The following is a 25,398-nucleotide window of genomic DNA, read 5'->3' as shown; positions in this document are numbered from 1 at the left end:
AGCCGTGGTAGCCAAGGGAATCGCAAACCGCTCCATTGCGATTATTGTGACACAGATCACCACACTAAGGAGACTTGCTACCAACTCCATGGATATCCCAAGGACCATCGTCTTCATAAAAAGAACAAGGGAAAGGGCCGTAGTAAGGAGGGAAAACCAGCAACCAACCATGTTCAAGCTTCAACTTCTACCACTTCTTCATCTACCTCAGCAACACCGATGACTTTCACTCCTGAGGAGCTTCAACAACTCTTTGCTATGATGGCTGGAAATCTACCATCTGAAGCACAGACCAATGCCGTCACAGGTTTGTCTCCCCATCATTCACAAGAGTGGATAATTGATAGTGGCACCACCGATCATGTTACGGCACTTCCTTTATCGAACTCTACTGTGAACAAGTCTTTGCCTCCAGTAAAACTTCCGACTGGTGAAAGGGTTTCAATTAGTAGTATTGGCAATTTTACTTTTGATCCCAAACTTTCATTAACTAACGTTTTACGAATTGCCTCTTTTTTGGTTAATTTGATATCCGTTAGTCGTTTAACAAAAATCCCTTCGATGTTCCATAACTTTTTTTCCGGATTTTTGTATCTTCCAGGACCTGGAGACGAGAAAGATGATTGGATGGGGTAGACAACGTGGCGGTCTTTACTATCTCACCAAACCAAACAGTAGCTGCACCACTTCACCGTCATCCAGTTGTGTTAATTCCATTTCATGGCATCGTCGTCTTGGTCATCCCTCTCCACAACGACTCCACCTTTTAGCTAAGCAATCGTTAGATGTTTCTTCTCATTTAAATAAACCTTGTGATGTTTGCCCATTGGCCAAACAAACTAGATTGCCTTTTCCATTAAGTCATATTGCCAATAAACACATTTTTTAGCTTGTTCATTGTGACATTGGGGACCGCACAAAATTTCTACATATAATGGGGCTCGATATTTCTTAACCATTGTTGATGATTTTTCTCGCACCACTTGGCTCTTTTTGATGCGAAATAAATCTGAAACACAACAGTTGCTTAAGACTTTCTTTTCTTATGTAGAAACTCAATTCCATCACAAAATTCAGAAAATTCGAACTGATAATGGTAGTGAGTTTTTGTCCCTACATTCTTTCTTTTCCGAGAGTGGTGTGATTTTTGAACGTTCTTGTACATATACTCCACAACAAAATGGAGTAGTCAAGCGGAAACATCGTCATATTTTGCAAGTGGCTAGGGCACTATGTTTTCAGAGTCACTTGCCTTTGTATTTTTGGGGAGATTGTGTCCTTACTGCAATCTATCTCATAAATCGCTTACCCACACCACTTTTGTCAAATAAATCACCTTTTGAGGTTCTTTATGGTCATCCTCCATCGTATGCACATTACGTATTTTTGGATGTCTAGCCTATGCCACCAATGTTCATCCTCTTCATAAATTTGATGCACGAGCCAGAAAATGTGTCTTTATAGGATATCCTTTTGGTCAAAAAGCGTATAAGTTGTACGACCTTTCTACTCACAAAGTGTTCACCGGTCGCGATGTCATTTTTCATGAGTCTCATTTTCCTTTTGTCACCACTTCTTTAACCCAACCTCCCGAACCTGTCTTGCCTCTTCCTACTCATGATGACATTGAAATGCCACCTACTCCCGTCCTCATTGAGCCTTCCTCCCCTCCTGTTGCCATTGAGCCTCCTTCCAACTCCATTGCTCCACCTCTCCTAGACCACACCATCACCAATAGCCTTCCTCCGTCACCTGGTCTCCCTCTTGCACCCCCCATACGTCATTCTGATAGGCCTAAACGTCAACATACTTACCTTGATGACTATGTTTACTCTCATGTTTCCTCGTCTTCCCCACTCCATGCATCGCCTCCAGGTTCTTCTACTAAAGGTACTCGCCATCCTTTATGCCAACATATTTCTTATCAACATCTTTCTCCATCTTATCAAAGTTTTATTGCCAATATTACTCTTCCTGTTGAACCTAACACATATGCAGAGGCTGCTAAAGATCCTCGGTGGCGCGACGCTATGGCCTCGGAGATTCAAGCTCTCGAAGCTAATGCCACTTGGTCTTTGACTGCCCTTCCTCTTGGCAAGATCCCTATTGGTTGCCGTTAGGTCTACAAAATCAAGCACAAGTCCGATGGCACTATTGATCGTTACAAAACTCGTTTAGTGGCCAAGGGTTACACTCAAATTGATGGTGTTGATTACCATGATACATTTTCCCCAACTGCCAAGTTGGTTACCTTTCGTTGTCTCCTTGCTCTTGCGGCTGCTAGTGGCTGGTCCCTCCATCAAATGGATGTCCACAACGCTTTCCTCCATGGTGATCTCCATGAGGAAATATATATGGTTCCACCTCCTGGTCTTCAGCGACAGGGCGAGCATTTGGTATGTCACCTTCACAAGTCTTTGTATGGATTAAAGCAGGCTTCTCGGCAGTGGTTTTTTAAATTTTCTGAAGCCATTTCTGCAGCTGGGTATACACAGTCCAAAGCCGATTATTCCCTTTTTACAAGAAAAGTTGGCAAATCGTTCACAGCTCTCCTTATTTACGTTGATGACATCTTGATCACTGGTAATGACATGACGGCTATTGGTTCTCTTAAATCCTTTTTAAATAAACGCTTCCGCATCAAAGATTTAGGAGCCCTTAAATATTTTTTAAGAATAGAGATTGCTCGTTCAAAAAAGGGGATCTTTATTTCTCAAAGAAAATATTTATTGGACATTTTGAAATATGTGGGTCTTTTGGGAGCACGCTCAGCTAGTTTCCCCATGGAGCAAAATCTAAAGCTACTTCCTGATGAAGGAGATTTACTTCATGATTCGTCCATCTATCGGAGATTGATAGGACGTTTGATATATTTAACTATTACCAGACCTGATATTACTTTTGCAGTAAACACGTTGAGTCGTTTCATGCAACATCCTCGCAAGCTTCACTATGATGCAGCTTTACGTGTTTTGAGATACTTGAAGAACACTCCAGGCTAAGGTATTTTGTTTTCCTCACAAAGTTCGTTAAGGTTGAAGGCCTTTTGTGATGCTGATTGGGCAGGGTGTCCAGTGACTCGACGTTCTACTACCGGATATTGTGTTTTCCTTGGAGATTCTTTAATTTCATGGAAAAGCAAAAAACAGAAGACAGTCTCATTGTCTTCTGCGGAAGCAGAATACCGTTCAATGGCTGCTACTTGTTGTGAGCTCACCTGGTTACAAAGTCTTTTATGTGATTTACACGTTAAAGATATGGGTCCTGCTATTTTACATTGTGATAACCAAGCAGCTCTTCACATTACCGCTAATCCTGTTTTTCATGAGCGGACACGCCATATAGAGATTGACTGTCATTTTGTTCGAGATAAAATTCAAGAAGGAAAGGTAGTCACCAAATTTGTTCTATCTTCAAAGCAAGTTGCAGACATATTGACGAAGCCTTTAGGAAAAGATCAATTTCGTTTTTTGCTGAGCAAGTTAGCGGTTTTTGACATTCACTCGCCAACTTGAGGGGGAGTGTTGAGATATGATTGGTTTCCTTCCTATTTGGTAGCGTGATAATCATTGACTATCAGTGATTTATTCTTTCCCTTTGTACAAATATTTACTTAGCTGATTTGTAGGAGTTAGAGGTTGTGATTGTATTCTGATAGTTTGTATAAGAACCCTAGCGCAGCTTGTATATTCATTGAGAATTAATACAGAAAAATATTTTTCTGCCATTCCATTCTTAAAGATATACAAGCAATATTGTTATTCTAAATTAGACTAAAAGAGAATAAAAAAGTTGAATCTGAGACTTAATGAGTTAAAAAGAAAGTCTATTTATCAAACAATCCACCACTTAGGAATTCAATTAGGCTTTTTAGCTAAGACGTTACTGAGATTAGCATAACTATTCACTTTGGAATTTGACAATGAAAACCATTAGAAGTGGTTCATGAGTTTGTCCATCATAAATCATTTGGTCCTTGAAAAATCTGTCAATATCCTCGTTAAATAGTTACGTGAACGATCGCGTGACCACGTCTTTAAGTGTATTTTTGTTCATTAATTCATTACCAAAATAAATCTGCCAACACCTTCATTAAACAAGAATAGTGACAGAATTTTCACGGAATGACCAAAATAATTTACAATAGACAAACTCAGTGATCACTTCAATCTATTTTCACTAGCAGAGAGCACACACTTTGTGTGTGTGAGAAAGAGATATGTTAAGATTACATGTAGGTGAGGCTTTAAAAAAAAAATTGGTTGTGTGAAATTATATTTCTACATCATATTTCTTTAAAAAAATATTCATGTTATGTTTTAATTAGATAATTAAACTAGTAATTTCATAAGATTTTGATTAACAATAAGTATGTTATTAATTAGTAAAGATTATCAACAACCAAAATATAGAGTTATCAATTTCAAGAACCATTTTAGCAAAAAAAAAATCATTCAATTGTCATTTTAATTACAGTCTAAAAGAAAAAGAGCATGTAGCCAAGCAAATTGACAAAGGCAGCTGGACGGTCCAGATCGAATCGAAGGCATGAGAGGAACCCGCGGATGTCCAGCGATGGAATTCTCCATCTGCCCAATGGAAAACGAAGAATCTAGAAAGCGTGTGTCGTGGGTCCCGGCGTAGCTAAATTTTCAGGATTGGATCCTCTCCTGAGCTTAAGAAGATGATCCTTCTGACCAAAAGATTTAAGTTATTAAATGAAGATTTAACGATTATAATTATTATAATTTTAAATAAATCTTTTTATTTGTAACTATTAAATTTTTATCCAACGGGTCAATTATTTTGGTTAGGAGGATCCTCTCCTTGGAATCAAGGGAGGATTCAAGTCCAAATTCTCATGGCCGCGCATGGCTACCTATTCCACGTCAGCATGATTGAGACACTTTGAGGTTTGTTAATTGAGTAAACTGTCGATTTGCCCCCTAAACTTTCACCGAACTTTCGATTTCCCCCCTGAACTTTTCGATTGGAAAATTTCCCCCCTGAACTAATTTTTTTAGCCAATTTGCCCCCTACCGTTAGTTTTTCAAACATTCCATCCAAATTTCTGTTAAGTGAGACCATGTGCACAACATATGAGGGTAGTTAAGTCATTTCACTCTTAAAAATGATTAAAAAACTGAAAATTTCTCTCTAATTCATATCCTCAATTTTATTTTTCACTCATTCCTATGTATAAAAAATGACATACGGTGTTATTGTCTTCATGGCATGAACATTCTAGTAATTTTACATTATTAAAAAAAATGATTAAACAAAAACAGATCGAAGAAAAGAAAAAAAAAATACAAAAACCCCAGCCACCACCACTTCCTTTCCACACCCCCATCACCCACCCCTACGACATCCTCCCCCTACCCTCATCTCCCTCAACCGTAACCCCACTCCCTGATTTGGCCCCACCCTCTGCTACCCCAATGACCCAACCCTCTTCCTGCATCACAAATCTCTCTCTCTCTCTCTCTCTCTCTCTCTTCCCACTTTCTTTGTTCCTTGCATTGTTCGTAGAATAACAAATAGAGAGGGGAAGGAGGAGTCTCTGTGTGTGGGAAGGGGGAGGACCGGATATGGTGGTTGATGGGTCTCAGGGGTGGGAGGAGGTGGTAATGGTGGGTACAAGGAGATCGGCGGTAGAGGTAAAAAATAGAGGGAATTTTTTTTTAAAAATTTATTTTCAGTTTTTTAATCATTTTTAAAAGTGAAATGACTTAACTACCCTCATATGTTGTGCACATGGTCTCACTTAACAGAAATTTGGATGGAATGTTTGAAAAACTAACGGTAGGGGGCAAATTGGCTAAAAAAATTAGTTCAGGGGGGAAATTTTCCAATCGAAAAGTTCAGGGGGGAAATCGAAAGTTCGGTGAAAGTTTAGGGGGCAAATCGACAGTTTACTCTTGTTAATTAGGCCGTTCTTTGGCACGCGTAGTTGACTAAGCCTCGGCTAGCCGTGTTCTCATTTGGCTCCTTCAAAAATTGACCATGGTTTTTTAATCAAAATTGTCCGGTTCTTGATATTTAAAATTAAAAGTTGTCCCTAATCATTAACCATTATGATCATTTTGTGAAAAAAAAATTGTTAAATTAAGAAAACTATCAATTTAAAGTGAGAAGTTGATTTGATAGAAATACATTCAATTTATCAAAGATTTCTCACATAAAGTATGCAAACCCTCATTCCTCATAAGTTTGGTTTTCCCACCTCATTTTCCAACATTTATTATATTTCTTTTCAAGCCAGATTCACCAAGCATGGGAAAGGAAGTAATTTCTCATTCCCATGTTTTCTTTGTTTTGCTTAAACACCTTGGAATTTAAAAGTCCCTCGCCCAAACATAGGTATAACTACTAAGTTGATTGTCTAGAAGTTCCATGATTTACTCTTTTAATTTTTAAAGTAAATTCTTAATTTATTCCATTATCATTCCAAATATAGTGATTTTTTTTAGTACATCGATATTTTTACACAGGGGGAGGAGGGAGGAGGGGGAGTTCGGCTAAACCACATAATGGACAACCTAATTTGGTATCGAATTAGCCCAAATTCACCATCTACGACATTCAAACGTAAAACTTCTCACTTCTAGGTGAAGAAAAATACCACCCGTAATACTGAGCGGCCCCAAATATGGTGATTATTTATTTATTTATTTGTACTTGATACCTGCTTTGAATAGTTCTTTTGCAACACAATTGTAAAGGGTAGTTCCGTCAAAATGCAACACAAATTTGGTCATAAGTGATCTAATCTGAGCTTAGCAGTTAATAACAGCATAACAAGGATTAAGCAACTAATTCCTAACTTTACCATGAAGCCATAATTCAATGACGTCACTTTTTCTTTAAAACAAAATTTCTACCTAGTTGGAGAATGTCTCAAAGTTTAAGGCACGATATCTCTTTAATATTAAATTGCGACCCGTTAAATCTTGTTATCAATATGGTAACGACCATTTGTATAACATCTGCGACAAAAACTATTCTGTATTGGATGAATATTTTTTTTCTTTTGACAAAGTCGATATTAACTTAAATTGCTCTAAATACGAGCAAGAGATTCAAACTCAATTATAAAAGGTACTACTTAAAATTTGAGATTGTGAAATGCCAGAGAGTTTAAGAAAAATTCTACTTTTGAGAATTTCCTTAGCATTTCTCCTTACTTTTATTGTAAATAAGGTTATTGTATAAATAAATCTTGTAATTTTGCACATGAGAAATGCTAAAACAACTCTCAAAAGTGAGAGTTTCTGTTAAATCTCTGTCACCTTATATTTTTAGTATCATATTTGATAATTTTGACATGATAATTAACGTTAAATTGTGAAATCTTTAAAATTATCCGAACAAGGCGAGTTTATTTATTTGTTTATATTTTTAGTTGTAAAACTATCTTCATTTATTTGTTTGTTTATTTGTGAGTTTTAGACTTCCACAACTCTCGCCATCGTCAGTAGACAGAGAGGCCAAACCCCAACCTTTCACGTTACCAAATATCTACACCAACCTTCTTGTTCCACCACCAGACCTGCCGTTTACTTTTACATTCCAATTTTGCCCCTTTCTTCCTTGACGCCGCCATCCCAATCCCAATCCTTCAGTTTCCTCTTCTGGGTCGTCTCCATCTCCCACCAAACCTCCAATTCCAACTCCTCCCGCTCCAATTCGGCTCCCAATCTCACATGGTTCCGAGCAATTCAGTACTGAGTCAACTTGCCGAGTCGGTGAAGGCGATTTCCGAGTTGCCCGAGTGCCGAAACGCGTTCAGGAAGATGTACGGGAACTTCGTGCGGAGAGTCAAGCTTTTGAGTCCTCTGTTCGAGGAGTTGAGGGACAGCGATAAAGCGCTGGGGGAAGAAGAAGTTGTAGCTTTGGAGTCGCTGGGGGAGGCTTTGAATTCGGCTGAGGAGCTCATCAAGTCGGTCAACCAAGGGAGCAAACTTTATCAGGTACTTGCTTTGTTTGGTTTGTGTTTTTCTATTTTCTGTTTGGTTGCTGAGAAAACGAAGGAAAGTGGAGAGAGCAAAGTAAAGTTTTGGGTTTTGGTAGCATTTCATATAGCTTTCGGAGTTCCCAGTTTGCAGGAAAACATGGTAGTTTCGAGTGCAGTTTTGGTTCGAAAAGGATTCTGAAACTCAAGTTCTGTCCTTTCTGTTTTCTGATGCTGCAATGAAAAAGTTTTATTTCTTAATTAATTAGCAACAAATTATGCATGTTATTAATCTTAATAAGTAGACAACTCTACTAAATCATGTAAATTACACAAAACAACCAAGAACTTAATGGTACACAGTTTCTCAATCGTACTCGTTGCCTGGTTCATAGCCCTTAACCGACTGAAAAGTACGTTAGCTAGTGGGAAATGAACCGAATCTCATTGACATTTCCATAACCAAATGTCATTAAGACTTCAAAATGATCGTGCTAGCCTCAAGTTAAGAACCTCTGTCGAATAGTCTTTCGAGCTCCATGTTTGTTGACTTGAAAACTTCTCATCTATGTGATTCGCAAGTGAACGTTCCACGAAATAATTCATTGCCAGCTTAATTAAGTTGTTGTGATAGCTTTTCTTGTTCAGGACCTTGTAGTTTGGCTTTTAGAGTGTTGCACTTTCATACGAAGGAGGTTTAGTAACAATAAGTTGCATGTACTCTCGTTCTCGTTCTATTGTGATATCCTATTTTTTAACTGAATAAAATGATCAAATGTAGTACATTTGTTTACATTTTCATCGTGAGTTCGTGCCTTCATTTCTTCTCATCCTTATTTAACATATAGAAAGTAAGATTGGCATCCTCCAGATGGATATATATGTGAATAATTTGCATATTTGAAGCATGGTGCGGTAACACTAGATACGAGCATATTATCTTTATGTAACACATTTGCTGTAAGACTCTCTGCATTGGTCTTCTTTGCCTGCAAACAGATTTAGTTGATTTAAAGGTAGACTGTTTTCTTTATGTAACAGGCTTTGCAAAAGGACGAGATTGTTGATAAGTTTCACCAAATGACGGTTAAAATTGAAGCAGCATTGAGTAAAATTCCTTATGAGAAATTTGACATGTCAGAGGAAGTTTCCGAACAGGTACGTTTACAACCTGCATTCCATATTTGCATCTGAAGAAAATTATTAGCAGAAAATGACTCATAGTTTATCTTTTTTTCTCTTTGCGTTTTTTAATGCTGTTAATTTTCAAAGTATTTAACAAGCACTATACCTTGTAATTTCCTTCAGATTGAACTAGTGCATGCTCAATTCAAAAGAGCGAAAGAAAAAAAGGACTGCCTTGACTCGCAACTGGAGATGGATTTAGCCATAGCAGTAAGAGACAAAGATCTTGACCCTGCAGTAATAAAAAGACTTTCAGAGAGGCTGTACCTCAGAACCATCAACGATCTAAAGAAAGAGTCACTTGCTTTTCATGAATTGGTTATCGCAAGTGACAGAGATATAGGGGACCACTTTGAAAACATGCAATCTCTGCTTAAGAAGCTAAAGGACTTGGTGCTTAAAGAAAACCCAGAACTCGAGAACTCTGAACATGACAAGAGCACGATCAAACACAGATCTCCTGTCATCCCGGATGATTTTCGGTGTCCAATATCATTAGAATTGATGAAGGATCCTGTGATTGTCTCTACTGGACAGGTACATCCTTAAACTTCTTTAACAACACAGTTCTGTCAGTTTCTCTATTGTACTTCATCGTGGTTGATGATTTCACTTATTTTTTGCAGACATACGAAAGATCCTGTATTCAGAAGTGGTTGGATGCTGGACACAAAACCTGTCCCAAAACACAGCAGACATTGTTGCACACGGCCATAACACCAAACTATGTTTTGAAGAGTCTAATTGCTTTGTGGTGTGAAAGCAATGGCGTTGAGCTACCCAAAAATAAAAACAGAAAAGCAGGAAGCAGTATTTCAGACTGTGATCGCACTTCTATTGCTTCCTTGTTAGAAAGGCTAGCAAAGGGAAACTCAGAAGAACAAAGAGCAGCTGCTGGTGAGCTCCGCTTGCTGGCAAAGAGGAACGCAGATAATAGAGTGTGTATTGCTGAGGCAGGAGCCATTCCTCTCCTTGTTGAGCTCTTATCATCCGCTGATTCTCGGACCCAAGAGCATGCTGTTACAGCACTTCTCAACCTCTCGATAAACGACAGCAACAAGGTAGGAATTGTAAATGCAGGAGCTATACCCGATATAGTAGATGTTTTGAAAAATGGCAGCATGGAGGCTAGAGAAAATGCAGCTGCAACCCTTTTCAGTTTGTCTGTTATAGACGAAAACAAGGTGGCAATTGGAGCTGCTGGGGCTCTCCCAGCCCTTATAAAATTGCTGTGCGAGGGGACTCCGAGGGGGAAAAAGGATGCTGCCACCGCTATTTTTAATCTTTCGATCTATCAGGGAAATAAGGCCAGGGCTGTAAGGGCAGGCATTGTCCCCCCGCTGATGAGATTGCTCAAGGATGCGGGAAGTGGGATGGCGGATGAAGCACTAGCGATCCTGGCCATTCTGGCTAGCCACCAAGAAGGGAAGGCAGCAATTGCCCAAGCTGAGCCAATCCCAGTTTTGGTGGAAGTTATAAGAACTGGTTTCCCACGCAACCGGGAGAATGCTGCTGCTGTGTTATGGTCGTTATGCACAGGCGATTTGCAGCAGTTGAAACTAGCAAGGGAACTCGGCGCAGAAGAGGCAATGAAGGAACTGTCGGAAAATGGCACTGAAAGGGCCAAGAGAAAAGCTGTAAGTGTTTTGGAGTTCCTTCAACGAGTCGAAGATGATTTTGTTCCCCAACAATCCTAGTACGTATTATTAGGATGGAGAAAGTGTAGTTCTATGTGTACTATATACGACGTATACGTTATATTGTGGTGGCATATTGGTGTTTCATGTAGAAAGGGATAATATAAAACAAGGCAGGAATACAATTCAATGTGGCCGGCCTTTCCACAATAGTAGAGCAGGTTTTCTGTTTTAGGTAGGGATTCTCGCGCTCAAAACTTTAACTGGAATTCCAAATCGAGTATTTTATTTGTCCAAAAAAAAAATGGAAGCGTCGCAATCTCTCCGATTTTATTTGTTAGAACAAGTATGTGCTTTTTTTTCCAGGTCAAACACGGTAGGCTTGTAAACTATGAAAATGGCAATTTACCGCATTAGCGTGAAACAATCATGTTTATGCACCCTGTGCAGGTTCGATCCCTACAAATCTCCATTCCTCTAACAACTAACAATTTAACCACTAACGCTATCGCTTGTCAAAAAATATTATTTAAAAAAAAATCCAATTTTTTCTTTGAGTGAATAATTAAATGTATTAGAAAAACAGCAGCAACCAAAAAGTTGAATATAACTCGTCTAGAGGTGCTTCTAAGCTTCTCCGTTTTCGCCACAATAAACTTAATACAAATAAAACTTAAAATGTATATTCAAACCAAACAAAATACGTGAAAAAAATACTGAAATTGCTTCCACCACTAAATCGTTACGAGAAAATATATGGAACAACAAAAACAAGTTTGATCTCATCAAGCACCAAACACAGCATTAGCCTAGTCCACACGGGATTGATCTATTTATATGAGGCAGAAGGGAGAAGAAAATGAAACCGAGCAAAACTTTACTTGTCAATCTAATTTCCCATGAATGTTTCGGTCAAGGTCCGGCCGTTTGCCATTTTCGTGGTCCCGATTATCAAATCATATGCCATCCCTTCCTGCAAGATCCAAATTACCATAGATATTAGGAATTAGGACAAGAAGCAGACACAGATGAGAGGAGTAAATGTGCTTCAACCCATCCATCTACCAAATTGTATAACATAATGAAATGTCGTAGATTTCATACGTGCAAAACAATTAACATACCTGAGCACTGAGAAATCGAAGAGCAGAGATCTCCGCAAACGTCACACCTCCAATGAAGACAACAAGTACTACAGAACGCCTTCCATCAGATACCCTGGGATATGTTCAGAAATGTTGCATTGAAGTATAAATGCAGCATTAGCAAACAACAAATCAAGAAATACAGTACTCAGAGCAGACTCTTATAAAATAGGACCAGTTGGGACATACTTGTCTACACTGGCCGAATGCCCCTGCAAAGTGTCTACCGACGGGCTGCTTGAGAATCTGCCCTGCAAAATTGTTACAACAGAAAAAAGCAGCTTAACATGTAATCCAATATAAACACACAAAAGATAAAATAAGAACGAATAACTCAAGAAATGTACTTACTCTCCTTATTTCTGAATGTGGTCCAGGTAAAAGCCTCAGAATCTCTTCAATAGGACGCCTGAAAGTAAAAAAGTTGCATGTTTTAGAGCAAATTAAACACACATCGAGATCATGAAAATTTACAACGAAAGATCGTATAACTTTATCATTTCCAGTGGTTTTCTAAGAGCTCGACCATAACAAAGGGCAAATGACTTGCAGAATATATACTCCTGGCGAAGTAGAATTGGTGGGATCTACTGAAAAAAATAAGAAACAAACAAACAAAGACGGAAACAAAACGAACATGCTACAAAAAAATTTAGTGAAGGAATTAGGCTCACCATCCGGATCGAACAGCTTGCTGGATGAGGCGAATGCTAAGAGGTGCATATCCAGAAAACACATAGGAGATATCATTGGGGCTGTGATGTAAGAAAATTGCATCCCCAAGTTAGTACCACAGAAAAGGGAACACTGCTAAAAGAAAATCAAAAGTAGAGAAGAATAATACTTTGCAGTGTCAGTGTCCTCAACTACAAGTTGCAAGGCACGTTTAACTGTCAGCCAGTTGCTTTTCGTCTCCTGCAAAGTTCAGACGTGTACAATGAATCCACATTTATCCTTTCATGCACACAAGTCCATTCACCAGTTTCTAAATTATTCAATGGAACTAGTGGATTATTTTGCGAGGATAAAATAAAAATGAACCTGTTTTTTAAGCAATCCAGCTTTCTCTAAATTATTCAGTGTAACCATGTGCTCGAATCCATAACTATGGAGTAGTTCTCTCCTAAACCAAGAATACAAAAACCATTTAATATAAGATATAAAATAAAAAGGATTAAATTTAAACATAGTGTGTGATGAAGAGCACTTGCCTTAAATAGTCGAAATGCTTTTTGGGCAACCCAGAATTTGTAATAGAAAATAATATGAGAAGACGTAGGACATTCACAAGAGGCTCCTGCTTATGGATCATTTCTTCAATATGCTCAAAGCATCTGCATTCATAAACTCTTTCAGTCTTAATTACATGGCTAAAGAAAGTGAGAAGCATAGAAAGCCCAAACATGTAAGTTCTCAACAGCAGCCTAAATTCAGCTTACATGTCATAACTTTGACTCTCAATAATTGTGTGTTCCATGTCAAGTTGTCCAAGAAATGATGTCTTTGACGTGAACGTTGACAGATGCTGAGCAAGATTTATGTGCCTCTAAAGCAATAATTGTAGCAAATCAGAATATAAAACTCCCTGTATGAATTCTTATAATGAATTAATGATTTAAAGAATTACTTACAGTCATTTCTGGCAATGAGTTCAGTTTTTTGACAAAGTCCTTCAATTCAGAAACTGTCTGGTTCTATATGCAATATTATATAGCACTTCATTAGAAACAAAAATAATAATAAAATAAAATAAAATTCTGGTAATACCATCAATCAGGTTCATGAATAGAAAATTGAGTCGAAATCATCTCATGATTGCAGAAGGGCAAGTATTTAGGTCTTATAACATTCACTTACATTGCTAGTCACATCGGTGTAGTCCTGCTTCATTGATTGTGCTTTTTGACGTAGTATCTGCAATCATACTGCAGGTTGCAATGAGAAATGGAACGGCTTGGAAGAATTTCTTTTCATTTTTATAAGAACTTAGAAGAAATAACTTTAGAAAAAGAAACAAACAGAACAATTTAAAGTGGTGAATATAGATCAACCTGGCCAACAACTTCAAAGTTGAGATCCCGTAACTCTTTAAACAGCTTGTCACTGTGATTATTATGATACACAGTAAATAAGTATGAAAAGACAGTGGACCAAAGAAGCACATAGGAAGAAAAATGATTAAAGAAAAACAATTAAGAAAAGAAAAGACTACGATGGTATAGGCATTTGAGAGCAACGAGTGTTATGGATGGGCAAAAAGACTTCAAATGAGTATATATGTGACATGATGCCCTTGAATTACATAAAAATTCTTTCAAGCAAACAATGAAACACCTTGAATTAAGTGGAACTTTCATCTTCTTTCCCTCTTGTTGGGCAGCCCCCATGAAAGATGCATCTAGCTCAACAGCACCATTGTTGATATGCAGAAACTGCACTGAAACTATTAGGGATAGCTTGCAACTAATTCAAATTACAAACAAACAAGAATTCCCTTTACTTTCAATTCAGAAAATTTAAGGTTTCTCATTAACGTTTTAGGTTTAATACAAAAAAAGACTTGGGTTCAGTTGACTTACAAATCTATGTCTTAGGCAATTAATTAATAAGAGTAGATATATTATATTATATAATGATTTAATGAAAAACAAATGAAAAAGTTATTGGAAAAACTTGCATACATTCTTAGCATGCCAATTGAATTGGTATGCTATAATCCAGATTAAAAAACCTCACGAGCAACTCAAAATTTTAACATATGCTTGCTATTCCTAGTTACCTACCATACCCATGCAGCTTTTTATCATAACCATGGCATGTGATTGATTTTTCTACTGAATATATACTTCCTCCAGTTTTTACAATGACTTACCTCATCAAGAAGCCCTTCATATGTTAGTTGAGAACACATGGGAGTTACCATGTCCACCTACATCCAAGTAATAGTCGATGTAAGCAAAAACCACAATTCACGGTACACTTGCATCAAAATATGCAGTAGCAGAATGTGAGTTTGTAACTTTCTGAATAATGGATTGGTATGCCATAATTATAAAGAAGAGTTCATAATTTCACCATTGCAATTTTCTATTCCTTTTCCAAATAAAAACTTTAAATCGTGAACAAATTGATTAACATGGCATACTTCATGAAATTAACCTAAAGTTATTTATTGCATGTCTTGCAAATAAATGTACCAACAAGAAATGGCCTGAACACGCCATGTTGTGTGGCAAACTAAGTAACTTTAAGAGGATGAGAGAGAGAGAGAGTACCTCCCTATCTAACAGGATGAGAGTATTTATCTCTGGCACAACCATCTGAAGTCACGAGCAAGATATATTAGTGGAGGGAATATGAAATGTACATTTTAGTATGCAGTTTATATTCTTTTTAAATTAATTCATAAGAGAAGGAGCTTCAAATCATGTATAAATTACATCAGGTGAGTTAACCGGTTCTTCAGCTTGCATACGGTTTAGAATGTCAGCAACACGCACTGAACCTCTACCTTTCGCCCTCACATTTGGTATCACCCCAAAAGAAAACTACAAAACAATAAACAAGGCACAATTTTCACCCACAGGCGAAGAACAATAACTAGAGTTACTAGAAGCATATTTCAGGCTACATTCATAATAGTTGCTCTAACCTTATACCTGTCATATATATATATATATATATGGTGAAAGGATTCATGCTTAGGTCGTAGGTCGTATAAATCACAGAAATATCTTTAAAAGCAAAAGCTTAAACTTAAAGTAAACTGAGCAAATTGTGCATGTATTTTCGACAACCTCAAGCTTGTGAATCGCTTTTGCAATATGCCAAAGTGAGCCTGTATCACCATCAACTAGGTATTCCTACCATGCATAAACAAAAAGAGAAAGTAAATAAATATAAATCAGTGGTTTATAACAAGTGTTGAACATCTGAAGCTCAAATCAAAATAATTAAAATAAATTCACAAATATAAAATGAGGAATTTCTCCATTACCTTGTAAGAAAGATCAAGTTCGAACGACAAAACATCCTCGTCCAAAGGAACAATGTATAGCGGGTATTCCCCTATAGTCAACAAGTGATGGACCTTTTCCTCCTCAAGGATCTGAAAAACCAAAATGGTATCTATCATCATTCAATGTCCAAAAACACGCACATTGCATCCATCAAAAACCATAACTTATTGCGAGTAAGTACATCTGTAATAGCCAAGGCGTTCTCACCTTCTCACAAGCAACCGTACGTCGAGGGACAAAATAAACATAGTATTCTCTCTGCAGTCCTTTTGACGTGTCATTATGAATATGCGAACTAATCAACGTCATCAAAGTGAGCTCTGAACGGACAAGGTAAACGAGCTTGGAACAGTCAGTTTGAATGGGATCAGCCGAAAGATGTCGCAATTCAATCCCATGTTCCTGTTTGCATGCACCAGTAAAAAAAACAACAACAATTACCATCTAAATTCCACCAGAAAAAGCTTCCTGCATTATTCACAGCTCATTTCAGTTGAACATAACAACTGCTTTTCCGAAATTAAGAACCAAAAATCAATTTCGAATGGGAGTTCCCCTTCAAATTCCAGCTTAACAAGCATAAAAATCGCATCACAAACCATACAAAATTCAGCAGAAAATTTTGAATTTCTATGGAAACAGTGTGATATATTTACTTTGAGGATCGAAGTCAGGATGATCGATGAGAGAGAGCCGCTGAGCTTCTGATCGATGACCAAACACTTCTTTCCTCGAATCTGCAAATTCAAGAACAATCATACAAATCAAAATTCAAGACATTTTCTAATTTGAATTTCAACGGAAACTAAATTGAATCAATGAATTCGAGCTCACATTCTTGAGGATGTTTACAAGCTCCCTCTGAGATTGTTCCCTGTTGTACCATAATATCCGTACAAAAATTAAATAATATATATACATATATAGATATAATGGAAGAAAATACAAAATTAATTGGAAATTACATGGAGATTGTAATCAGATAGTACCTGAGGGATGTGAGATTGATCGGAGCATTGTCTAAGTTGGGAATCTGAGCCATGGCAGTCCAAAACCTCCAATTTTTCAGTTGCAGAGCTGGCTCGCCTGCTCGAGGACGAAGACAAAGAAACTTACTTCAAGCAACTTAATAATGGGCCTGGACTCGTTATTCTGGGCCTTGGGCTGGACTTCTATTGCTTTAGTACAATTGAAATTAGGCCCGTGCTCTAAAAATAATATAGACTTTTTGGTCAAAATGGCTCATGAAATTAGCACAACTTCTTACTTTGGTTCTAAGATTTAAAATCAATAAAACTAGTCCTTGAGTTTTCTCACCATCGATCATTTTAGTTATCCGTACAAAAATCTTCGTTAAATAATGACTAAAATACTCTTAATTGTTTACAAATCATTTTGGCCCCTTTTTTTTTTATTAAATTGGATATTTTTATCATTTTGGTCCTTATTTAACGAAGAATTTTTATGTTTGATTGAGGAGCTGATGGGGTTCGTTTGCATAGTTGGACACTGGGACATTCTTGTCATTACAATATATTTATATTGTCAATTTTTATTTTTTGGAACAAATAATATTACCTACACTAAGAAATGAGTGGAATATCATTATGGTTAAGGAATTTAGAGATGGGTGGTCGTTGAATTGGAGATATTTGGCTTTTCTTTTTGGGTTTTTTTTTTTGGGGGGGGTGGGATGGCTTCAAAAATTTTAATGTAAGTCTCACTTTTTAAAATTTACAAATATACAGTAAACATAGCATTTTTTTATTTAGAAATAATGTTTTTTTTTAAAGCCACTTAGTACTACGTTTTAATGATATTCTTTTTTATTTGTAATTGAGATGTTTTAAGTTCAAATTTCATAGATGATGAGTTCGATTCTAAATTAAATTATTTATTATGCATCTTGACAGAACTCCCTTTCGCCTTTCTCCTTTCAACTCTTATGGCGCGTCTACTAATTCGTAATCAAATTGAGAGGAATTAAATTGACGAGGAATTGGATTGAGGATGAATTGAAATGAGGTAGAATTAGAATCAGATTCCTGTTGAAGTTGTTTACTAAAACTGTCTGGAATCGGAGTATGAATGATGTTGAGTCCAGATAAGTTGTTTACTAATTCACTTCAATTGAAATGAAAACTAGGTTAATTACTATATTGCCCTTACATAAATAAATTATTTTCATACTAATTAATTAATTTAAATTCTTAATTAAATTTATATAATAAAATTCATCTATATAAAAATATATAAATAGGTTTTATTTATTTATTAAAAGATGGTAGGAATGATGTTGAGTCCATATAAATTGTTTACTAACTCACTTCAATCGGAATTAAAACTAGATTGATTACTAAATTACCCTTACATAAATAAATTATTTTCAACTAATTAATTAAATTAAATTCCTAATTTAATTTATATAATAAAATTCATCTATATAAAAATATATAAATAGGTTTTATTTATTTATTAAAAGATGGCATAATGAGTGTCAAATGAAGGGCAATGTTGGGATAATAAAAAACAAGTGAGGGCATAATTGGTAGAAGAAATCTATTTCGGATTCCTCAAGTATCATAACGTGTTTACCAAACCAGAATGGAGGTAGACGAAAGGGAATTGAATTCCCATCCAAGTGATTCCGGCGTTTACCAAATTTTGGGACTAAAAAAATTAGTGGGCTCCACCCAAAATCAGTAATCGGATTCCTAATATTCCCGGAATCCAAATACTGACTTGAAGGTGGTAATTGAATTCCGGAAGAAAGCTAGCATCTAGAATCAAACTTCTCTACCAAAATTGCCCTACCCTCCCATCTGCCTCCCACGATTCAACCACCCAAAGCACACACCCATCCTACCCTTAACCAACGCAGACCACCGCACCACCTCCCAGACTACTGATAGGAGCATATTTATGCGACTTAGTTGGCTTGTTCTTGTGCATTTATGTCGTGTTTCCTTAGTTATTTTAATGTTTAAAGTCATTTTCGTGTGTTTTCAGATTTTATGGACAAAGTAGGCAAGAAGATGCATTTTGGAGCAAAATGGAGCTTGGAATGCATGTCACATATTTGGGCCAAAGTGGATGGACGAATTTGAGAACTAAAGAGGCCAAGAATGTGAAGAATTATGGTCCAAAATATGAAGAACTCAGCCCAAAAATTTGTCACCCCAACTTGCCTTCATTGCCATGCAAAACAACATAGAATTCCCTTTGGATTCCCATGCCATGCTTGATCACTCTTGTCCCCTACATAATTTCTGATTTCATGCTTCAATTCATTTAATTATTACACTTAATTGCTTGATACCTCTTGTTCCCTTCACCCACAAAATTTTATACAACTTTCACAACCATAACATGCACCAATTGATGCTCCATCATTCACATTTGGAATCTCATGCCTTGTGTACCACATGTTGCTGCACCTTTGACCCATTTATTGACACATTTTCACCTCCCTTTCCATCTCTATGCAATGTACACAATCATTCATGTCCCCTAGCTACAAGACCACTCCATTTTACCCTTCACACTTTGCATCATCACTTCATTTTCACCCTTGGACCATTGCACACCACATACACTCTTTGCCGTGCATTCTCCCTAGCCTAACCTGATTCTCTAAGGTTTTTGGGGCCTATATATACATGTTTACACCCCTTGGCAAAGGGTTCACACTCTCATATTCACCATTCATCACAGAAATTCGTCCATACTCACCCTAGGTAGCAAAACACCCCAAAAACACCATTCTAGTGCCTAGAAAACATAACAGCCACTCCACCCTTTTCCACCCTCTTTGCCTAGTTCTCCACCACCCTCCAACCCTCAAACACTCCTCCACACTTACCCTCAACCTTTCCATACCATTCCCCATCCATTCTACATCATAAAACTACCCAAAAATCCGTCCACAAAGCAATCTGCCGCAAGCAAGCAAAGGAGAATTCTTGGATGCACTTGCTACCCAAGTTGGAGCATTTTAGGTGTTTTCTTTCCTTTGATTTTAATGTCTAATTTTATGTATCTTTGCTTTGTGAGTATGAGGAAATAAACCCCTCTTAGTTAGGGGGTGATTCGAAACCATGTTCATACTTGCAATATGATTTGATTACATCCAGTTGTGATTCATAAGTTGTGAATTCAATTTACTTATCCGATCGTATAAAAAATGATTTGTGTATGTTGGTTGAGAGTGCACGCTTAATTTTCATGCATGAATTTAACGCTAGAATATAAGGGAGTTTCACCTAATCGTTATGAACTTATATTCACAAGTAGTGAAGGTTGCTAGTCACAATCACGTTAAGTAAATTCTTGGCATAAGTTTCATGCAAATCATAGTAACGAGTGCCTCGTCAATGCTTATGTTTTTCATAGAACTTAATGATTCGTGCTTGTATCTCTATTATGCAATTCATGTAGGGAACTTGTAGGGAATGTTTTGGGTTGTCGTATGCAATCATCCAATCCAATAACTTGTGGAAAAACTGAGGGTTAATTAGTGCAATTCACGGTTAATTTGGGGCGTTGAGTATTCATAGCTTATCGAAAAGCAACTGGAAATCGTTTTGTATGCAAGTGTGACATGTGTGGAGAAGAACCTCCTAGCTAGCCTTCCATCCATAAGTTTCATTCAAATTCATTTTACAATCTGTTTTGATTCACTTAAATTTGTCTAAGAATTTGTTTACTTTGTTCTTGTCTTAATTTAATTATTTTCGTCCAAAATCAACCCCATCTTATTTCTTTGAGTCATATTAATTAGAACTTGTCTTAGATTATGTTTTTAAGTGTTTTAGTTCATTAGAAAACCAAAATTCGTCCAAGTTTGTGTTAGAGTCCCAAAACTGCCCAGATTGTGTGTTTAAGGTAGTTTTGAGTGTTTAGGGGCTGTTTTGAGTCTTTTGGTTTGTTTTAGTGTTTTAAAGTATAGTTTTGCATTCTTTGAGTCTAGTTAGTGTTTTAAACTTTGTTTTTACGTTTTCAAGTCAATTTCCAAGTGATTTAGCAATCCCTCCTAATCCCCGGCCTAGAACGATCCCTACTTACATACTTTACTACAATTGATAAAAAGAGGGTTTAATTTGTGTGCTTATATATTTCGCATCAAATTTTTGGCGCCGTTGCCGGGGATTAGCAACTTTGCTAATCTCTTGGATTGTTTTCTTTCGAATTATTGTATTTTGTTTAAGTTTCTGTTTAAGTTGCTGATTTGTTTTGTTTTCTTTGTTTTTAGGTACTAGTTTATGACCCGTAGCTCACAACCTGTTCGTGAGCATATCTCCGACTTTGACGGTGATTTTGAGAGGACTTTGAGAAGGAAGAAGAAATTGCAAGAGTCTAATCCTCCTAGTCCCGAGCCTGAATTAGAAGAGCAAGAAGTTGAGGTTGAAGAGAAGGCCACGGCATAAGTGGGTGGAGAAGAGCAAGGTATAGCCATGGACAACCGTACGCTCAAGGAGCTTGCCGCCTCGGGTTTGGATAATGCCGCACCATTGTGTATCCAATATCCCATGGCTGCTCAATGTAAAACCGAAAAGTTCGAGTTAAAGTCAAGTTTGCTCCACCACATTCCAAAGTTCCATGGGCTGTCCATGGAGGATCCGAACAAACATTTGAAAGAATTTGAAGTGGTGTGCTCAAGTATGACTCCGGTTACTGTTGACGGAAGTATTTTAAAGATGAAGGCTTTTCCATTCTCTTTAATGGACAAAGCCAATGATTGGTTATACGAGTTGGCTCCCGATACAGTTACATCTTGGGAGAGTATGAAGAGAGCGTTTCTGGAGAAGTTTTTCCCAACTTCTCGCATCATTCTTCTTCGTAAAAAAATAAGTGGAATTCAACAAGATGAAGGTGAGTCTTTTCCTACATATTATGAACGATTTAAATCACTTGTTGCTTCTTGTCCACAGCATCAGATGAAGGAGGAATTGCTTTTGCAATACTTCTACGAAGGGCTCATACCACTAGAACGTCAAATGCTCGATGCCTCGGCGGGTGGAGCATTGGTAGACAAAATGCCAATGGCTGCAAAAATCTTGATTGCTAATCGAGCATTGAACGCTCAACAATACGAGGGTGTAGGCCAAAGATGACCCCCACGGCAACAAGTGCATGAGGTAAGTTCCACTTCCAATATTCAATCTCAGTTAGCTAATCTTACTTCTCTTGTTTCACAGATGGCCGAGGGAATGAAGATTCAAGGACCCATGGTGTGTGGCGTATGTTCTATCCAAGGACATGCATCCGAAAAGTGTCCTCAACTCATTGAGAATGGTGGATGGGAGAGCGCTAATGCCATTGGGTTTCAAAGCCAAAATCAGCCAAGACATGATCCATATTCCAACACGTATAATCCGGGGTGGAGAAACCATCCAAACTTCAAATGGAGAAAGCCACAACAAGCCCAACCACAAGGAGGCTTTAGGCAACAACCCACGGGCTTCTACAACAAACCATACGCACCCCCTCAAGTCCAACCACAATCTGCCCCAAATAATTCAGGTAATGCTTTAGATAATGATACACTTGTTAAGTTACTAACCACTTTGACTAATGGGCAGGAAAATCAAAACAAAAGAGTGGACCAACTAGAGAAACAAATGGGGCAGATTGCCGACGTTGTTGGGCAGATTAGAGACTAAGGAAGGCTTCCAAGTTCTACCATTCCAAACTTACGGGGCTTTGTGATTTGAGCCTTGCAGGCTGCTTGAAGCTTAAACGTCTGCCTTGCAGTATCTGTCAACTCAAGTCCCTGAAATATTTTAATCTTGTTGGCTGCTCAAATCTTGAGAAGTTTCCAGAGATTTCAGAAGTTATGGAAAAACTCAATTGGCTTTGTTTGGATGATACTGCAATTGAAGAACTGCCATCGTCGATAAGTAATCTTACGGGGCTTCGTTATGAAGGGGGGCTTTGAAAGTGCAAAGGCCATACTCTTGAGAAGTGGAAAAGAGATTGGGGCAAGTTCTTCATCAAAAACAGGTCACAAAGAGGATGAAAAACTTCAATTTGAGGAGGAGGAAGCATGCCCACCCACGGCAAAGGTGGACACACCTATGCCGCAAGCCCCCATGGCTCCAAATCTGTCCAATTCATCCAATAAGGGTAAGAATATGTTAAATTCAATTCCGACTAATGTTTTTCCTTTGAATGTCCCCTTTCCTAGCAGATTTTTGCAATCAAAGAACGAAGAGGAGGAAAAAGATGTTCTAGAGACATTTAGAAAGGTGCATGTCAACATTCCCTTCCTTGATGCCATAAAGCAAATCCCGAAGTATGCCAAGTGTTTAAAGAAGCTTTGTACAACAAAGAAACGTGTCCGAGAGAAAGAGGTGGTACATGTAAGTGAGAATGTCTCCGCCATCTTGCAACATAAACTACCCCCCAAATGCAAAGATCCGGGGAGTTTTACAATTCCGTGTGTCATTGGTAATACCCGTTTCAAATCTACCATGCTTGATTTAGGTGCTTCTATAAATGTTATGCCATATTCCATTTATGCATCTATGAACTTAGGAGCATTGAAAAATGATGGTGTAATCATACAATTGGCCGATAGATCTAACGCTTATCCAAAGCGAGTTTTGGAAGACGTTTTAGTGCAGGTTGATCATTTAATCTTCCCGGCGGATTCTATGTCCTCGAAATGGATGAATCAGACCATGCCCCTTCATTGCCCATCCTCCTTGGAAAGCCATTCATGAAAACGGCTCAAACGAAGATTGATGTGGCCAAAGGATTAGTCACTATGGCATTTGGTGGTGACATGATTAGTTTTAAAGTTTCTGAATCCATTGAGACTCCTAATGTTGTTCATTCTTGTTGTGCCATTGATAAAATTGAAAAGATAGGACTGGATCGTTCAGCACCAAGCACAAAGGATGCATCAACAACCATGCAAGACGAGGGAATTGGAGTGGAGTACAAGGACCATACGGCCACTGCCCTCACAGTGCTCAAATTGGCCGAAAGCACCATGGGGAAGAATGTTCACATTGCTACCACTTCATCACATCACATAGGTAAGCCACCTAATCCAAATCCAATTCCCATTAAAGTTGATAGGTGGTTCCCTTCTTTGGTGCAGATACCCAAGCAGATCCCCGACGGTGGGCACATGAACGTGAACCTTAGGCAACACAACACACCCATCAACAAACATCACTATCCATTTCCGTTCAAGGATGCAATGTACGAGAGCTTTGTAGAACAAGATGTAGAGGAGACAACCCACTATGCCGTGGGTTCCCATGAAGGTTGATCAAGGTGTTCATCGTCCGGCTGGAAGACGTTAAAGCAAGTGCTTTAAGGGAGGCAACCCATTTATTCTGCTTGATTGTCAATTTTATTACTTGTTTAATTATTTTTTGTTGTGACTTTCTATTTTGAAACATTAACAAATATGCAAATGATTTTAACATTAAACTTCGTGGAAATGAACAGCAAACTGGGAAATAAAGAAACATAGCATAATACAAGAGGGAGCCTTCACAAAGGCTGCTTGGGAGAGGTCGCAGTAGTCGGCGGAGTTGCAGTAGTCGGCGGAGTCTCAGCAGTCGGTGGGGCCACGGAAGGAGGAGGTATCGGAGGTTGATCAGTTGAAGCTTCACTACGCGGTGCCGCCCCAGAAGACGAAGGCAGATGCTGTTGGAACAAACCCACAAACCTCCGATGATCAAGTAAAATCTGACCATCAGTTTCCTGCAATTGGTCAATTTTCCTCTTCATGTTTGTGGCATAATTGTGTGCAAGCTTGTGCAATTGTTTATTTTCATGCTTGAGTCCTCTAATCTCCTTTTTGAGACTCTGTATTTCAGCCGCCAACGATTCAACGTGACGGGTTCGAGCAAATAGGCGTTGGGCCATGTTGGACACAGAACCCGCACACTGCACGCTAAGAGCCAGAGACTCCTTAACCGCCAATTCATCAGACCGTCTAGCGAGCAGTCTGTTATCTCTGGGGGTGACAAGGTTCCGGGCCACCACCGCAGCGGTCATGTCATTTTTCATCACCAAATCCCCAACGGTCAGAGGACCAGTAGGGGATATGAGGGACGGGCGCCATACGTTGTCTGGAGAAGGAGGGGCTGCTCCTTCACCAAGGTTCAAGTCAAAACGACGGTCGGAAGGGCCAGACATTTTTGTTAAAGAAAGAGGAGATCGGACAAGTCAAGATCGTAGAAGTGCAAAACGGGAGTTTTTACAGGCAGAAATTCAAGAGTGCTTTGAACGTCCTGCATACCTCTATAAAAATCAGCACGCGATGGGATTTCAGAGATCGAAAAGGTGAGCTCAGAAATCGAAGAAGCCATTCGGAGATCGAAGAGGCGCCAGCTTTCTCAAAAGTTGGGCTTGCTCACAAACCACCAATTCCAGATACCGAAGAGTGTCAACTGTCTCAGCCTCGTCAGCACCCATCACATGCAACTCAGCTTTGC

At 38.2% G+C, this 25,398-nt stretch overlaps 2 protein-coding genes across 2 annotated transcripts; one reads left to right on the top strand and one right to left on the bottom strand.

Annotated features, from left to right (window-relative positions):
• The first annotated feature begins 7,411 nt into the window (after nucleotides 1-7,411).
• LOC103428346 (U-box domain-containing protein 14) lies at nucleotides 7,412-10,986 on the top strand. The gene is made up of 4 exons (XM_008366480.4): nucleotides 7,412-7,973; nucleotides 8,996-9,112; nucleotides 9,263-9,676; nucleotides 9,766-10,986. The coding sequence occupies exons 1-4, from the start codon at nucleotides 7,707-7,709 to the stop codon at nucleotides 10,834-10,836; spliced, it is 1,869 nt and encodes a 622-aa protein (XP_008364702.1). The 5' UTR covers nucleotides 7,412-7,706; the 3' UTR covers nucleotides 10,837-10,986.
• A 390-nt stretch (nucleotides 10,987-11,376) lies between these two features.
• On the bottom strand, nucleotides 11,377-17,076 carry LOC103428441 (vacuolar protein-sorting-associated protein 33 homolog). Its single transcript, XM_008366575.4, has 22 exons — nucleotides 16,930-17,076; nucleotides 16,775-16,814; nucleotides 16,597-16,677; nucleotides 16,148-16,342; nucleotides 15,919-16,029; nucleotides 15,719-15,784; nucleotides 15,362-15,469; nucleotides 15,197-15,241; nucleotides 14,794-14,850; nucleotides 14,256-14,353; nucleotides 13,973-14,024; nucleotides 13,779-13,835; nucleotides 13,553-13,615; nucleotides 13,361-13,467; nucleotides 13,133-13,255; nucleotides 12,963-13,044; nucleotides 12,766-12,836; nucleotides 12,596-12,676; nucleotides 12,273-12,330; nucleotides 12,111-12,172; nucleotides 11,901-11,994; nucleotides 11,377-11,749 (listed from the first exon to the last, which is right to left on the bottom strand). The coding sequence occupies exons 1-22, from the start codon at nucleotides 16,980-16,982 to the stop codon at nucleotides 11,666-11,668; spliced, it is 1,788 nt and encodes a 595-aa protein (XP_008364797.1). The 5' UTR covers nucleotides 16,983-17,076; the 3' UTR covers nucleotides 11,377-11,665.
• Nucleotides 17,077-25,398: the final 8,322 nt, after the last annotated feature.

The sequence above is a fragment of the Malus domestica genome, chromosome 01, assembly GCF_042453785.1.
Source record: "Malus domestica chromosome 01, GDT2T_hap1".
In the NCBI taxonomy this organism is placed as follows: Eukaryota; Viridiplantae; Streptophyta; class Magnoliopsida; order Rosales; family Rosaceae; genus Malus; species Malus domestica.
This window is presented reverse-complemented; position numbering and strand designations above follow the sequence as displayed.

Coding starts and splice junctions, on each gene's coding strand:
- LOC103428346 (XM_008366480.4), top strand. CDS start 7,707: ATGGTTCCGAGCAATTCAGTACTGAGTCAACTTGCCGAGTCGGTGAAG. Junction 7,974..8,995: donor AAGGGAGCAAACTTTATCAG/GTACTTGCTTTG, acceptor TTTATGTAACAG/GCTTTGCAAAAGGACGAGAT. Junction 9,113..9,262: donor CAGAGGAAGTTTCCGAACAG/GTACGTTTACAA, acceptor AATTTCCTTCAG/ATTGAACTAGTGCATGCTCA.
- LOC103428441 (XM_008366575.4), bottom strand. CDS start 16,982: ATGGCTCAGATTCCCAACTTAGACAATGCTCCGATCAATCTCACATCC. Junction 15,785..15,918: donor AACTTGATCTTTCTTACAAG/GTAATGGAGAAA, acceptor TATGCATGGTAG/GAATACCTAGTTGATGGTGA. Junction 13,468..13,552: donor ACTCATTGCCAGAAATGACT/GTAAGTAATTCT, acceptor TTATTGCTTTAG/AGGCACATAAATCTTGCTCA.